Below are 17,545 nucleotides of genomic sequence, written 5' to 3'. Positions count from 1 at the left end.
ATTGGGTAGGTTCGTAGGGACAAACGAGAGACCCTTCTCCAATATATTAAGCTCGGCTGGTTTTAGCTATACCTAGGACAGGCTCAATGTTTCCCTGTATATAAATGATCTACACTGTTTTCCTGATCTTCTTGATCATTCACTTGAGCACACGCTTTATCTATCTCTGTGCACGTTCTCTCTTTTTTCCTGTTTTAGAGTAAAAATGTATTTCGTCTTAGGATTTGTGTAAATATATGTATATAGAAATATTGATTTTCATTTGTTAATACATGATATATTAAATTAATTACCTCAGCTGAACCCCCTCTTTTTTCGAGTTTATTGATTTATTGGCACATACTGTAAATGTTCTTTGAAGTTGTGGGCTAACATCATCCATGTCAGAAAGACTATAGATTAAGTCTGATTGTGGAGTTAATAAGATTGATCAAATGTTATGAGTATTTTTACCAGTGAAATTATGTCGAGGACCATTTGTTGTCTATACTGTTTATTTGTTTGGGCATTTACGAGAGTGGTTCAGGGAGGTGATTTCTTGACAGTTTAAGGGATGACATTAGTTTCTTTAGGCACTACCAGGCATATGCATCAACAATCGGTAATACATGTCTGTAATAGCGAAAAATAACGAATCGCTATTAAGGACATGCAAACTGCGATGCATCAAACTATTCGGTAAAAATTACAGATTCGGTAAAAATCGCTATAAAATTGCGAAAGTACGACCGCAAGAGTAGCAAATACCAAGTTAGCTAATACCGAATTGGTATTAGTGAATCCGGTATTTGCGACTTTGGTAATAGCGAAAACGGGAAAATTACGCGACGCTTCGGAAGCAGGCCGATGACATCACAACCAGGAAGTAGGACAGCCAAGCTGCATTCTGTGGTCGGAGCACTGAGGAGGAGGCAGAGCACAGGAGCTGAGGACCCAGACAGAACCAGTAGCAACCAGGACAAGATGAAGAAGGAGGCCCCCCAGCAGGGAAAGGACACACACCGAAAGCGAAAACGGAAGTTTTCTGATAAGGTGCTGGAAATCCTAATCGAGTGTGTGACCAGCAACAATGACCGACTGTTTGGGAAGTTGTCGCTGAAGGTGCCAGAGGCAGAAAAACGCAAGATGTGGCTGCGCATCAAGGACAAGGTAAATGCCTGCGGAGTCACCCACCGCAGCATCGACGACTTAAAAAAACGCTGGTATGACCTGCGTAAGAGGGCCAAGGAGAAGATTGCGCAGAGGGTCAAGGATGCTGCTGGCACAGGAGGGGGCACATCCAATGTGACGCCGAACACAGCCCTGGAGGATCTAGTGGAGTCCACCATAGAACCGGAAGCTGTATACAGCTAGGAGGTTTTTTGAGTATTCCAGAATGACTAGGCGCACAATCTGAGTAACCGCAAAGTAAAAGGTAACATGAGGTAGTCAGTATAGGCAATGAGGCGAGCGGTAATCCCTCACAACCGCTCAAGGTTGGACCAAGGAGATCCACACAATTAACAAAAGACAACAAAGCCCCTGCACTATACAATGTCAATCAATTCTTGGTAATGCTGGTGTCAGTTGAAATGGTTGATTAAGCACATCAAAACTTTCAGTATGAAACTTCAACAATGAAAAAACATCAATTGATATATTAAAGTTCAAAAAGACGTTCTGTTCTTGGTGTAGTATATCAGTTTATTGTTCCTTCGTACAGGCCAACACGTGTTTCATCGCAGGGAACAGACTGCGAATTTTCAGGGCCTCATAGGAATTGGGCGAAATTATGTTGGTCAAAACAAACGGTTTGGGCGATACATGGAATCCCATATTTGGATTTCCAAAACGTGCGTACTCGTCGTCTGCGTGATTAGTTGAATCTCAATTGTTTGCGATTGGAGCTTTAACCGGGAGGAGAAGAGAGTAGTGGTAGTACTCTCTTCTCCTCCCGGTTAAAATAGAACCGGAAGCTGTTGTGGGGGTCACACGTCTGGACACCTCTGGTGCTGCGGAAGGAGGACAAGGTAAGAAGCATGGCAGCGTAACAATGCAGCATGTACTAAGTCCCTGCCCAATCCCCCATGCCAGACCCAGTGCCCATGTAGCGTTGCCCTAAACACATACCCTCACCACTGTGTTGCACCATGGGAGTTGTAGTCTATACATGAATGGGTGCATGCCAGAGCCCAGAGATGAATACAGCAGCAAAGGGCCAAATGTGAGACAGAAGTTATTTATTGTGAGATGCCACAGCTATTTTCACATACTATACCATGATAATAACTACGCACTGTTTCACACACAGATGCATCCCCCATCCATTCTGACGACAGTGCCCGCCTCGTCATCTCTGAGACGCCAGTGTTGTCAGAAGCAGAGTGCTCACAGGGAGCTGAAGCCATGTCCTCCCCTTCAACACCACGGCGGACAACACCTCCACCATCCCTGCGGTCCAAGACACCACCACCACCATCCTTGCGGTCCAAGACACCACCACCACCACCACCATCCTCTCGGTCCAAGACACCACCACCACCACCACCACCACTGCGGGCCACTCCGCAGAGCCGCAGAGCAGATGTTCCCTTCCTGCCCGTGATGGAGTCGGATCACAGTTCAGCACCCCCAAATGTTCCACGCCAGGCTGTTGTCACTCCAACCAGCCAAACTGCAGCACAACAGCGCATCAGGCAGAGGGCTGTGCCCCCGGGTCGGGCTGCTGCAAGACCAGTCGATCTGTCCGAAGGGTACGGAGTTGTGGAGACCCGGATGCTGCGTGTCCAGCACCTGCAGGGGAGACACATGGGTGCCATGAAACTCTCCATGACCAAACTTTGCAACAAACTTGGCAACATGACTGACGCTGTTCGTGAGCACACCACTGCCGTAGCTGCCAGCAACAATGAAATAAAGCTTTGCCTGCAAGAACTAACACGTGCCGTAGTGGCAGGCCAACAGAGTGAGCGCCGGCGTCACAGGCAGATCATGCTGGCAGTGAATTCAACTAACAAGGCCATTAATAAGCTGTGCGACAGCACGGCTGTGCTGTCCCGCAGGTCTGTGTCCCTGCAAGTGGACCTAGGTCATTATTGTGGGGATGTGGCAAAGGCCCTTGAGAGGGTGACCACTGCAGTGGAGCAACTGCAGCCTGGGTCAGCCAGTGTCAGCAGTCTGGGAGCGGAAGAGGGGAGTGGGGCAGCCTCCAGTGTCAGCAGCGTCTCCCTGTCGGACACCAGCGGGAGGAGGCGCAGTGGCCACAATGCAACTGCCACAGACTCCCATCGTGTAGAAGCCGAGGAGTCACAGGACAAGAGACTGGGGGTACGCGGCAAACGGAAGTGAACATGTGGCAAAGTCACACTGTCCTTGGTGACGTAACCATGGCCAGACTAAAGTGCCGCACGCATCACCCGTTCTGAGAAGGGACAATTTAAGTTTGACTATAACTGCAGCAGCAGCATGTTTGTGTTACGTTTATCTGCACCAGTCAGGTGTCCATGCCCATTAAACCCTTGCAAATCAGATCCTGTTGTCAAGTCACTCTCTTACCTGTCTCAGAAATGATTCCGTGTGATGTATGTCCGCCTCTGTTGCCCTTCAGCTGTGTTGGGCACATGCGCCTGCCGGTGTTGGGGGGGTGGTTGCTGTGCACGTAGTTCATCCTCTCCGTCCACCTCTATGGGTATTCCCCTGCGTGTGGCGATGTTGTGCAGGATGGCACACACAGCAATGATCTGGCAGCAGGTCACTGGGTCGTACTGGAAGGCACCTCCAGTCTTGTGCAGTATTCGGAAGCGGCTCTTGAGGATGCCGAATGTACGCTCAACCGCATTCCTTGTGCTGAAGTGTGCTTTGTTGTAGCGCTGCTCTTGCGGTGTAGCTGGGTTGAGGTAGGGAGTGAGTAGATATTCACGCAATGCGTATGTGCTGTCACCTGCAGGATGGGGAGAGAATTGTCATCAGCATGATTGCAAATATACATGTGGGGATGGAGTGGATGGTGAGTATGATGATGCATCAATATGTACCTAGTAGGTGTCCCTCTCCAAATTCACCGTTGATCAGGCGCCTGTGGATGCCACAGTGACGGAATATGTAAGCGTTGTGTGTGCTCCCGGGGAATTGGGCAACAAGGTTCGTAATGATGTACTTGGCATTGCACACCACCTGTACATTTATAGAATGATATGACTTCCGGTTGCGGAAAATGTATTTGGTGGCTGATGGAGGACAGATGGGGACATGCGTGCAGTCAACACTCCCTATGACATGGGGGAATTGTGCCACCTGGTATAATTCCCGTTTGGTGCGGGTCAGCTGCTGGGGGGTTGTGGGGAAGGTGATGTGGCAATTTATTAATGTCAGTATGGCCTCCAGGAACCGGTGGAAGAAGCGTGATAAAGCGCTTTGCGACACGCCTCCAGTCTCAGCTATTACCCCCTGGAAGCTTCCAGACGCAAGCAGGTGCAGGCAGCATAGGACCTGCACATGGGCTGGTATGGCGTTGGTCCTATGGGTCTCGTGCTGCAGTAATGGTTCCAGGTCTGCTATTAGGTGCATTATCATGGCACGGTTGAGTCATTGAGTCATTGAGGCCTTTCGGCACTATAGTCTCCAAAAGTTTGATCCACCAGATCTCCCTTTTTGATAACCATTTGGCGTTATTGCAATCTTGCTCCAATTTGATTTGCTCCAAGACCTGAAACCGCAATTGTGGAATGGTGTGATTCATTTCAGTTCAATGAGTAGCAAGACTCAACGTTGTAGTCTTGTTTCGGATTCTACTTTTGTGTTCAGTAATGCGTACCTTTATTTTGCGCTCTGTCTTGCCTACATAAAGTTTTCCACAGGAACATTTGATGCTGTAAATTACATGTGATGAATTACAATCTGTCTGACATTTCAATTTGACTTTTCTGCCAGTTTGTGTATGAAGAATGAATGATTCTACAATGACATTATAGCAATGCGTGAAATTTTGACATTTTTTTCATCCCTGGGCTCAAACTTTGTGTCATCTTTGATTTTGTTGCATTAGTCACCAACTCTTTTAGATACTTGCTCCTTGTATACGCAAACAAGGTTTACTTGCAAACAATCCTTGAAAATCTTCTTGTTGTTGTAGTAGTTCCCACCGGGTAATCACTTTTTTTTGATTTGCTGTGATTCTTTGGAGTATTTGGAGCCAAAAACCAACCTTTCCTGTTTGGTCTTCGATTTAGCTTGTATTAGTGTTTCTCTTGGCACTGTTTCCATTCTTTTTTCTGCTGACTGTACAATATCACATGGGTATCCACGAGCTAAAAACCTATCTCTTTGTCTTTCCACCTCTTTTGTAAATGTCTCCTCAGTAAATGATATGCGTTTAATACGCAAACATTGAGAATACAGTACATTTTGAAGCAATGCTTTTGGATGGAAACTACTGTACAAGAAAGCATTGTTGCGGTCTGTAGGTTTATGATACACCTTAGTTTCCAAGTGACTCTCTCTGACACTCACTAAAACATCCATGAAAGGAATTTTGGAATTATCAATAGTATGTGTGATTTGAATTCTCATGTTTCGTGTATTAAGTTCTTCAATTTTGTTGATTGATAAAGACTCTGGTCCTCTCACGGGCAAAAAATATAATCAATGAATCGTTTATAAATGATTGTATGTTCATTCCAAACTGCATCTGTGAGGATGTAATCGTTCTCAAATTTTGCCATGAAGGTGTTGGCAAAAGTTGGGGCTCCCGAGAATCCCATGGATGTACCACTTATCTGCAAAAAGTAGCCTTCCTTCCATTTAAAATATGAGTGTTGTAAACAGAATTGTAGAAACTACAATATAAACACTCTGTGTGCAGCCACTTGAGGTGTGTTTAGAAGTGCCCATTAACATGCTTCTGATCCTTCTTCTAATGGAATAGATGTTTACAGTCAGTAACATCGATGGTACACAAAATTATATTCCAATTTTCTAGACCTACTGACTGTAAAAGTTGAAGAAAGTGTGCAGTATCTCTTACATACGTCACCCATCCTCGCATACTATTGCCAATGCGAAATATGATGTAAACAACCGCATTATTAGAAGATACACGATGTATGTGTTCACGCAATGAATGAAAAAATAAATAATAACGTGGAGTGAATTCGAACATAAAGTGTAAACACCAATTAAAAAAAGAGAAATAACAAAAACCAAAAAAATAAAAGAAAGACCCAGTGAAGCACCGCTAATTGTAAGTTACAGAAATGGCTCTTCTTGCCAGTACATCAACCATATGTCATGGAAATAATGGCAAATGTTCATAGAATCAAACCCTTGAGAGTACATTCTCATTTTAACAATGATTGCTCTTTGAATCTTAAAATCGATCATAAATTCTAATCTCCAGTAGCTACTGCATCTGCTGTTTAATGGATATTTATATTCTGTTCACTTGGTGTTAGTAACATCACTAGACAAGTTTGGCATCTAACATTGTGTAAAGATGGTGACAGTTTATGCCATTCTATGTGCTGAAGAATAGCATGTTCTGAAAAAATATTTTTTTTTCAATATTTCTTTACAGTACCCCTGAAGAAGGGAGTTATTCCCGAAATGCATTGGGATTTGCAACAACAGCAATATTGTTTTAAAATGTATTATTGATATATGTTTGTGTACACGAAGAGGTGTTCTCATGTTAATTGAAATGTTGATGTTTTTGGTAATGGACACATTCAAAATGTGCATAAAAAGAGGATTGTGAATGTATTTTGTGCATGTCTTATGTTCTAATGAGTGTTTAACACTTTAATAATGACAACAGAGTAGACATTAAACTGTTGATTAGTTTATGCAAACGGAAGTTTGCCACTTGCAGTGCGGGTAGAGTCAAGTAAGGCTGAATCAAGGCATTTGTTGAAATCAACTCCCCACACCACCACTGATAGTGGCATGTTATGTAAAAGTGCCCATATCTGCATATCGAATTCTGGGTCATCAGTGTTTGGTCCATACATATTTACTAGTGTCAGTATAGTGCCACAAAAATTTCCCTGTAGTGACCTTGTATATCTATGTCTGGATTTGGAACTACAAATGGGGTTCCTTTTTTAACCATTAACCCCTTAACTGCTGCCGTCGGCCAACGGTCGTCACGAGCACTACCTCCCCAGTGCTGCGCACGACCGAGGGCCGTCGGGCCAGCATTCGTTCTTCGAACGTTCAGCACTGGGCGCTGAACGTTCGAAGCTCTGATGAGGTTAGGACCACCCCTCGGGATATGATGAGTAGGAAGAGGCTATTCATAGAGATGCCCATTTAGGACCTATGTTATGTTCCATATGTCGAGGTGTGTCTCCTGTAAAAGTGCCGCTTGTATACTATGGAGATCTAGATATGCCAGAACATGTTGAGTTTTACGGGGGTTATTTCATCCTCTGGTATTCCAGGTGAGCAGAGATAGAGGTCTATATGTCTGTGTCATGTTCCATCAGAGGGAGCAATATTTGAAATATGTGATAGCATTAGACCTGTAACGTGTGCCAATATGAGTGCAGCACAGTGCCGGTATGCATCATGCAAAAAATGTTTCAGCCCCAACAAATTACTCCCCCCTTGCACTTTGGCATCCCAATTATGATGAAGAAATTCCCTTCTTCTAAAAGTCCCTCACTAGAAAAACCCATCCCTCCCATTGCCTAAGCAACAAACTTGTATGAGAACAGTGTGGTGCACACATAGGGACAGAAGCTCCCTTCCGGATACTTCCACAGCGTAAAGTCACATAGGGGCCGCCGTGTAAAAGTAGACCATGCACCAATTGTGCAACTTATGTAGAAGCACAATGCTCAACTCTAGCATATCATATACAAATTTGCATCATGTCTGCAATGGTATTTTGACTATTCTGTGACAAAAGAAAGACTGATCACATATAGACCATCGTACACTATAAAATTAGGATTTATTCAGGCCTATTAGGAGGCCAATCTCAGAGAGGTCGGGATAAATAAAGTTTTGGTCAACCATCTAAGTTAGAAGATGTCACTGACTCTCCATTTTCCACTCTGGGGAATCGCCATCTACCACTCGCCCTCTTGAGATCTCCAAAGATCTTTGGTTTACCAACAATTGTTATATTCAGGTGAGCTGGATAAAGCATAGCATAATCAATGTTAATTTCCTGTAGTTTCCTTTTAGCTGGATGAAATTGCATTCGTGCTTATTGAATTTGCGGTGTACAATCCAGGAAGATGAATATTTCTGCACCTTGGTACCTAAGGGTCTGCAATTCCCCTGATCGGCGTAGAGCTGCATCTTGATCCCTATAATTTAGCAACCTCACAATTTTTGGGCGAGGCCTGCTCCTGGCCATGAGGCCAGAGATCAATGAGCCCACTCCACCACAAACATGTCAGAAAATATGTTTCAACCCAAGAGATCTGCCAGAAGATTTTCCACAAATTTCTCCTGTTTCCTACATTCATGGATTCTGCAATCTCAATAATACAGAGTTTATTATGATTTTAGCGTGCTTCCAGGTCCTCAGGTTTGGCTTGCCTTCACCAGTTGTTTTTGAGACTCCGTGGCTGAACTCTCGAAATCTTCAGCTTCCGACACCCTTCGTTCAACCATGTCAAGGCACTCTGCATGTTTGTCCATTATCTTGGACATTCTGTCCATGCGATAAGTGAGAGCACCAATTTTTCCCTCAATTGTTGTGAGGCTAAGTTGCATGGCAGACAAAATTGGACGCAGGTTTCCCCCAATCCCTGACTCCTGAGCATCTGAATCAATCCCCATTGCCATTGGATCTTCCTTACACTGTCTAAAGGTCTTGCACCTCTCAAGGTGTTATTTGGACTGAGGCCTGTCTGTTTTCCCCATATTGGCCCAGTGTATCAAAGGACGTTTGGAAGCATAGGCTGGCGTGGAATAGTACACAGGGCAACAGCTAGGAGGTCCTCTTCCCCTTCCACAGTTCAGTATCAATGCAGGTCACATTTAATCAGTGTCACAGCCTATTGTGCTCGTCCCCGAATACAACCCAGCAGCATTTCCACCCGGCTCACCTCACTGAAGGACTACCACCGTGTCCAAACTGTATCTTGTGGGGTCATATCGATCGATCAGCGGCTTGGCCTGTATATGCACTACTGGATTCTTGTGCACGCCTTGTGGTCAGCAAGCTAGCGTCAGGCCAGTTCACACATATCCTTCAGCCAGCCTAGTGCACTCTTACAGTCCGTTATATAGGTTTTTAGGAGCTGTGCCATTGCCAGCTCCAACAAATGGTTTTATGTCAAGCAAGCCAGTGTCAATGCAGGTGATATGTGCGAAGGTGGGAGGACTCCAAATACTCCTATTTCATCATCAAGGTACCCCCTGGCTGAACTGCCTTAAGGTCTGATTCGACACTCCACATGTCTCCTAAGCGTCAAGTGTGGTTCGCCAACGATGTTGTGGCAGTCAGAAGTGAGTCCATGCCTCAGGTAGGCAGCAGCGTGCGCCTTGTCTGGAGAAACGGCAGAGACACGATCCAGAATCAGTCTGAATGCTGGGTACATGAATGGCTGTATAGGTGTGTGGATGTGACAGTGCCTGTAGTGGTGTGTGAACGAGTTGGAGTGTGTATAGTGGAGTAAATGGGTGCATGAATGCTTTTATGGGTGTGTGACTCATTGTGCCAGTCACTGTCTGGCTATATGAGTGGTGGGTATATAGGTACATTTGTGGGAGTGTAACTGGGTGTGTAAGTGCCTGCCTGACTGTGTCAGTGGGTAGAAATTACATACTCTTAAATTACATACTATGAGCTCGCACCCACAACTAATTTATAACACATTCATTCAGACTGGCTTAATAAAATAACTATATTTTCAGTATAGCAATTCTTCCTCTTCCTTTGCTGCTCGCGATATTTGTATTTATTGTTCTCATCTAAACTCCCTTCTTTTTTGACTTTTACTGTACGTTCCAGAAGCGACACATTTTCTTTCAGCTTATATACACTCATAGGTTTTTTTAATATACTTATTCACAATACAAACAATCAACATACCTGTAAAATCTAATTTCTGTTGTCCAAATGTTATTGTTATATATGTTACCAAAAGTTTTTCACTGCAAATGTCAAGTCAGAACTATGGCAATCCTAAGCTTTTTCCAGTACAAAAGTACCTAAAATGTCTACCCTTCCCAATGTGCTCTTACTCATACTCCTGTACTTGGCAATAAACAGAGTTTGTTTCATCTTTCATTCATTTATGTATTATCACTCCTAAATGGTTAATACTTTTTAACCTGTTCCATGTTTCCCATAAAGAAGCACACTTTGGCAGCCTTCTTTTGTGGATTTACAGATCCACACTCAAGCCCTTAAAAGCATTCAGGAATCTGCTGTAAATGCTTTGCATTTATATGTTTTTTCTCAAATATTGCCAATTTCAAGACATACACTCCCTACTCAGCAATTTGTCTACACCAGTCTGATTTTCAGGTTCAAACTACAGTCTCTTCTGTTCCCTTCCCCCCATATTCGTTTGGCTCCATTTTCATAGTAACCATGTTTCCAATAATCTCTACCTACTAATAGGTCAAAAGTTCACAAGACTTTCTCTCAACAGTATACTAGTTTTACATTAACTGTAGCAGGTGTGGCTGACTGTTTGCAAATTCAAGCATATCTAGAACAACATAACTTTTTTTATTTTTCCAAAGCCAATTACAGAATTTACTACTTTTTTTCTTTAAGTCACTACCTAATTTTAGTTCCCTGCATATCAAATATGTTCTTTTAGATTTTACTTGCTGTCCACCATTATAACTGCCTTTCATCTTCAAACTCTCCCATTCTGCTGCAACCTTTTCCTGTGTGCTACTCCTGCTTGTCTCCAAAATTGTCAAATTCTGTATTGTGGGCCATAGTTGTGTGTTTTGGGCCAGAGAGAGTGCTAGAAAGAGTGGCATTGACTGGGATCTAAAGTACATTACTTGGGTTAGCCAGAGAGGGGTAAAGTGGTATCAATTGCTGCCTTTAGTCGAAAACATTGTGGACTGGCAACCTCCAGACCTCATGTTTGTGCACTGTGGTGGTAATGACCTAGGCACAATTACTGTGGTAGGGCTGGAATTGGAAAGACAGAAGTGGCACTGGTCAACCCAATGTTGTCTTTAGTTAGAGAAATCCAGCAAACATGTCAATAAAACGGTTTCTGTATTTCTACGAGATCACAACATGGGCTCTATATACCATGACAACTTACGCTTAGACATGGATGAAATACATCAAAAAGACAGGGTCCATTTCACTGACACAGGCAACAGGGTGCTCCCCAACAACTTAAAATACTGTATCCTGTTCTATGTGTAGTTATCACCTACACACCCTTAGACAATGGCTCTTTTCAGAGCTAATAGCTTTAACAAACACTGTTTTTGTTTTTCTCCATTTTTTCTTCTAATTTCTATTTAGCCAAGGATCAGTGGATCCTTGGCTAAATAAGGGAGCTGCTGGATATATTGCAGATGGGTCAGCGGATCCGTTCCCAACCAAAAGCACACATTATATACAAAACAACAACACAATTAACCCCTTCGATGCTCATGACGAGCTCAGCTGGTCATGAGGCACGGTTGAGCTGTGCTTATGACGAGCTGAGCTCGTCATGAACAATGGGATTTCCAACAAGTCAGCACCGGAGGAAAATATCTCTAGCAGCCAAGGTGTTAATACAGTGAGGGTGTGGGTGGTTGTATGAGTACATGAGTAAGTGTCTAAGTGGCTGCCTGGGTGTGTGAGGGAGTATGTGAGTATTTATGTGGCCCTGTGGCTGGGTGTGTGAGTGGCTGTATGGGAGGGTGAGTGTGTGTGTGAGTGACTGTGTAAGTGGGCTATGAGTGGGGTTGGCAGTGGCTGGATTGGTGTGTGAGTGGGTGTGAGAGTGACTGTGGGTCAGGGAGTGGGTGGTTGAGTGGTTTTGTGGGTGTGTGAATGGGTAACTGGTTGTGTGGGTGTATAATTGGGCCTGTGAGCATGGGAATGAGTGCATGAGTGGATATGTGAGTGCTTGTGTGGGTGTGTGGGAGAGTGTATGAGTGGCTGTGCCAATCTATGAGTGGGTGTGTGACGGGCTGTATGGGTGTATGAGTAAGTATGTGAGTGGTTGGGTGTGTGGGTGCATGTGAGAGTGTGGCAGTGTCTCTCTGGGTGTGTGAGTGGATGTGTGTGAGTTGTTGTGTGGGTCTGTCAGTGGGTGTATGAGTGGTTGCTTCGATCTGTGGGTGGTTGTATGAGTGGCTATATGGGTGTGCAAGTGACTATGTAGGTCTGTGAGTGGGCATGTGAGTGGTTTTGTGGGTCTGTGAGAGGGTTTGAGAGTGGCTGTATAAGCATGTGAATGGGTGTGTGAGTGGCTGTTAGGACATGTGATTGGGTCTGTGAGTTACTGTGTGGGTATGTGAGTGGGTGCATGAGTAGTTTTCTGGATCTGTGAGTGGATGTGTTCATGACTGTATGGGTGTGTAAGTAGGTGTGTAAGGGGCTGTCTGGGTCTGTGAGTGGGTCTTTGAGTAGTTTTGTGGATCTGTGAGTGTGTAGGTGTATAAGGGGGTATGTGAGTGTATGAATGGGTCTGTGAGTGGGTATGTATGAGAGTACGTTAGTGGCTGAGTGGGTCTGTGAGTGGGAGTAGCTGTATGGGTGAGTGGGTGGGTGTGTACGTTTCTGTGTGGGTCTGTGAGTGGGTGTGTGAGTAGTTGTTTCAGTCTGTGGGTGGTTGTATGAGTGGCTGTATGGGTGCACTAGTGACTATGTGAGTGGGTTTGTGAGTGTCTGTATATGCCTGTAAGTGGGTGTGTGAGTGACTGTATGGGTGTGTGAGTGGGTCTGTGAGTCACTGTGAGTCTGTGAGTGGGTGCATAAGTGGTTTTGTAGATCTGTGAGTGGATGTGTGAGTGGTTGTATGGGTGTGTGTGTAAGTGGCTATGTGGGTCTGTGATTCGGTGGCTGTGTGGGTGTGTGGGTCTGTGAGTGTGTCTTTGAGTGGTTTTGTGGATCTGTGAGTGTGTGGGTGTGTAATTGGGTATGTGTGTATGAATGGTTCTGAGTGGTTGTGTGAGTGCTTTTGTGGGTATGTATGAGTATATGTGAGTGACTGAGTGGGTCTATGAGTGGAAGTGGGAGTGTGCTGTATGGCTGTCTGAGTGGGTGTGTGAGTGTGAGTTTGTGAATGGATGTGAATAGGTATGTGAGTGGGTGTGTGAGTGGCTGTGTGGGTCTATGAGTAGGTGTGTGAGGGGTTTTATGGGTCTGTGAGTGGGTGCATCAGTAGCTCGATGGATGTGTGAAACTCATGATATTTATGATATTTGTAATTCACGATATTTAGGAACAATAATATGTTGCAGAATGTTTATGGTAATGTTTTTGTAATTTGTAGAATGCATAGCTGCCTAAGGGCTACCCAGCACTGCAGAGAGGGTGGTGGGTTGGCGTTGAAGGGCAATCATGAAACAGCCAGGTTTTGAGTTACTTCCTGAAACTACGTAGGTCCTTTAGAAGTCTCAAATCAGTGATCATTGAGTTCCAAAGTTATTGGATAAAGTGAGTGAAGGATCTCCCTCCCCATCTGGCTTTTTATATCCTTGTTGTACTCATGAGGGATTCAGATGAGGACCTGTTGGGGACATATGCAGTGACAAGGGATTGTAACCAGGCTGGACCCCTGCCGTGCATAGCATTGGAGGCTAGGCAGAGAGCCTTGAACTTGATTCTGAATTGGATAGGACGCCAGTGGACTTTGCTCAGTGAAACTTTCACTGATTCCTGCTTGGGCATCTTCATTAGCATCCTGGCTGTCACATTTTGAACCACCTGAAGCCTTTTGACTACATATTTGGGGGCCCATAGTTACAGTGAATTACCGTAGTTCAATCTTGAGGCCACTAGTGCCTGAATCACAATTCTCTGTGCCTGATCTGGGAGAAGATCTATGATCTTCCTGATCAGGCATAGAATACAGAAGCAGATAGCTGAGAGTTTTTTTGCTTGGGTAGCCATAGAAAGATTTTGGTCAAGCCACATCCCCAAGTTCTTGATGAAGGGCTTTGGGGCAGGGGGCACACCCATTTATCCAGCCAGGTGTTCCTGTTCCAAGGGTCTTTGCAGTTACCCAGGAACTAGCTGGGACTAGCTGCAGGTGATTGGAGTTAGTAGCATCTGACACTGAGACTACCAATTGTGTGTCATCCTGTATTGTAGTTCCTATATTCCCAATAGGCTCTGCGCATTGGAATAACATAAACGATAGTTTAGACGTAGGACTGAGGTCGACTAGGTCTCTATTGAATATGTTAGACTTAATTGTGTGTGCCAGCTAGCTCAGAGGTCACTAGAAACTTTCTCGAGTAAACAAGAAAGTGTTTAGCTTTCCTGAATAGACAAGAAGGGATTAGCTTCTGACAATCATATCACATGACAACTTTGTTCCCCCTGCAATAAGGAATATATCTCTAGAGTCGCGGAAACAATAGATAGCTATTTTACTCAGTCAATCATGCATGCTTCGTTTCACCAGAGATGCAAAGAAATAGAGAGACTGGCGTTTTCAATAAAAGGGTTATTTATTGAGCAGTCTTCTTTCTCATGCAAGAGAAATGAATTGCCACAATTGCAATACTTGTCATACAGTAAAATTGCGTACAGTAAAAGGAGTATTATGAAATAATACTGTAAAAGCATTTATATGGTTTCTAAGCCATAAGATACTTAAAATGGATAAAATACATACAATGATAAAATAATGACTAAACATACTCAACTGGTGTTTCTAAGATACGCCTACCCCAGTGTACCTAACCTAAGCCTAGTACAGGGAAGGAGTAAATGAGTTGCAGTTTTTGCCAAGAATCTGAATCAAGAATTCTCTATGGGTCTAATCAGCTCCGTACCTTAGGTATAAAATGAAGGAGGTCTTGTATCTCTCTCCCAGGACTCGATCTCCCAGAAACCCGCAAGGGTATCAGGGAAACACCGGAGCTGGATTTCTCGGCAAGAGAAAAGACAGCGTCTCTCTCAGTGCGGCAGCTGGGAGGGTCGGCTTCCTTCGTCACTCGCATCAGCAGGGCGTCGGGCAAGTAGATAGCCGATTCTGCTCCAAACCACCGTGTGTTGCTTAAGGCAGATGTTGGTATATTTATACCTGGAAGGTGCCGAGTTTGACGTAAGGGTGGACATAAGACATCACTAAGAACTGGCAGTTCTTACAGGACTCTCAGGAGTTCTAGGACAAATCAAAACAGAAGCAGGGGGAATTCCCGGGCTGCTGGAGGCTTGGTTTGTTTAAGAACGCGTTGTACTTTCTAGGAGTCTATGGGAGTAGCCTTGCCATATTTGGACTGCATTGGCTATGACTTAATATGGATATGATTCTTATGCCTTTATAAGGATATGATTTGTTATAACCACATAAGGGCATGAATCTGGAATATCTAATTAGGGTCCTAGATATATTCACAACACCCACCCCACGTATAATGTCCATCATTACTAAATACTAAGCAATACTAAACATATAACGATGCATGTGTTTTCCAGCCCACCCCAAATTACATAGTCTTCATTTGAAATGGTGTATACACGAAAAATGAGTATAATACTGTAAGTTTTCAAGCAGTGGTATCATTCAGATAATGCATATTTCGTTAATTTAGAATGTTGACTGAATGAATCACGAAATTTACATTTATGAATTGGCTCTTAATACAGAAGAGAAGGTCGAGACCATTTCATCACATATTTAGACAAGACTGTACATGTGCTAGAAGCTAAATCAAAATATTGTCTCTAGGTATTTTAAAAATAGAAATCTTATTCTCTAAGAATAGTTCTTCTTTAAGCAGAGTATCATGTGCCAGAAAAAAAGTAAATATTTTGAGAACAAGAGAAAAATAACTTCGCTTTCGGGAAGAAAAATAGTTCCAATGTTTTCAGAAGTTCTGTTTATCAAAACTGAAGGCCGAATTCAAAGTTCAGGGAACGCTGTGTGCTCGCTATTTCAAATATTATTCCCATTGTTAGGAGAGAACATTACCGGCCGGCAAAAAATTCGTCTACAACAGTAGGTGAAAGTTGGGCCAGATTTGAAAAGGTGGAAATAGTGCATATGTGCGATGCATTGCCATCATCGGTGTTTAGATCAGCAATGGTCACGGAAGGTTGTACCTGTGTGCCGCTTCATCTCGTACCTCACCGCCACCTAATCGTAATGGTGAGGTCTCAACGAATGCCGTCATCAGAATGGGTAGCCGCTGGGGACAATACTAATAATAATAAGTCTTTATTGCGTTATTTTAAAAAAACCATTGCAAATACAAAACATTTAAAAGGTTTTAAAATTGCATTTAAAATATCATGTTCATAAAAAGCCATTATGTGTAAACAATAACAGAAGAAACTTTCATTTAAAATATCGTATTCATAAAAAGCCAGTAAGGATGGCAACAACAAGTGAAACTTGACAGCGTTATTCCGATGGGGAGTCGCAAACTGTGGGCACCTCAATAAATTTTTTTGCAGCGCGCTCCATAAATCTTACTAGGGCACAATTTAATTTAGTGTTCCTAGGATCAAAACAGGCCAAAACTGCTGCTCTACAGCTTCTCATCATGTTTCTATTCCAATGGTGCTTGAGTAGGGCCCGTCTCTCTGTCAGTAGTTTTGGACACAGACAGATGATGTGTATGATGTCTTCTTTGTGGGTCCCGCAAAGTCGGCATAGATCTTTTCCATGTTCTCTTTTCCATTTTGGCCAGTGAGTCAGCAGGTTAATAACTTCCAGTCTCAGTTTAAAAAAACTTAGTTTCGTTCGAGCACTGAACGATATAGTAAGGTACGGCTGTGGAATTAACAAGGCATAGGATTGAAGGGTCATCCACCCATGACTTCTTTTTGCAAGGGTGGCTTTATCTTCCACTATTGATAATTGTTTGGTACTGATTTTCGCTAGCCTTTTGAATTCCTTCTGACTAGCCTGCAAGTTCCAGAGGTCATTTAGGCATAGGGTTTTTAATCCTTTTGACCAGTAGTCATGTTCTGCTCGCCATGAGTTGTAGTCAATGCTGGCCCATAAAGGGTGTCCTAAACTTCCCTCCTTTGATAACCTCAATTTGTGACAGCACACGAGAAAATACATGGCTCTGGCCAATGGTTGTTTGCAGATGCCTTGTTCCAACCTAATTTGTGCCGGTGATGTATGGTTTGGTAATTTGAACACTGACCTATAGATCTTGGTAATAATTTTGTCCAGATGGTCACTGTCCAATCCTTTTAAAGCTTCACTGCCGTAGGTGAGCCACCTGTAGTGTGGGTGCAAGAGTTGGGCCTTGTAGCTTCTTTTGAATTAGTCCGATTGCAAAAGTAAGTGCCGTACCCTTCCTTTTTAGCTCTTCTAGGTGGGGTTTGTATTTTTCATTGTTGTTGAAAATGACTCCAAGGTACCTTTGGCAGTTTGATTCGATGATGCTTTCATTGTTCAAAGCCCAATTCAGTTTCTTAACTTTCCTTGAGTGCACTGCTAGA

General features: G+C 43.7%; 1 protein-coding gene across 1 annotated transcript; it reads left to right on the top strand.

The window, feature by feature from the left end:
• Nucleotides 1–2,385: 2,385 nt before the first annotated feature.
• Nucleotides 2,386–3,327, top strand: LOC147733614 (uncharacterized). The gene has a single exon (XM_086958997.1). It carries the CDS (start codon nucleotides 2,386–2,388, stop codon nucleotides 3,325–3,327), a length of 942 nt encoding a protein of 313 aa, XP_086815123.1.
• The last annotated feature ends 14,218 nt before the right edge of the window (nucleotides 3,328–17,545 follow it).

Source organism: Lissotriton vulgaris, chromosome 2_1 (genome assembly GCF_964263255.1).
Source record: "Lissotriton vulgaris chromosome 2_1, aLisVul1.2, whole genome shotgun sequence".
Lineage (NCBI taxonomy): Eukaryota > Metazoa > Chordata > Amphibia > Caudata > Salamandridae > Lissotriton > Lissotriton vulgaris.
Note: the sequence above shows the minus strand (reverse complement) of the source record. Positions and strands in the feature narration are given on the sequence as shown.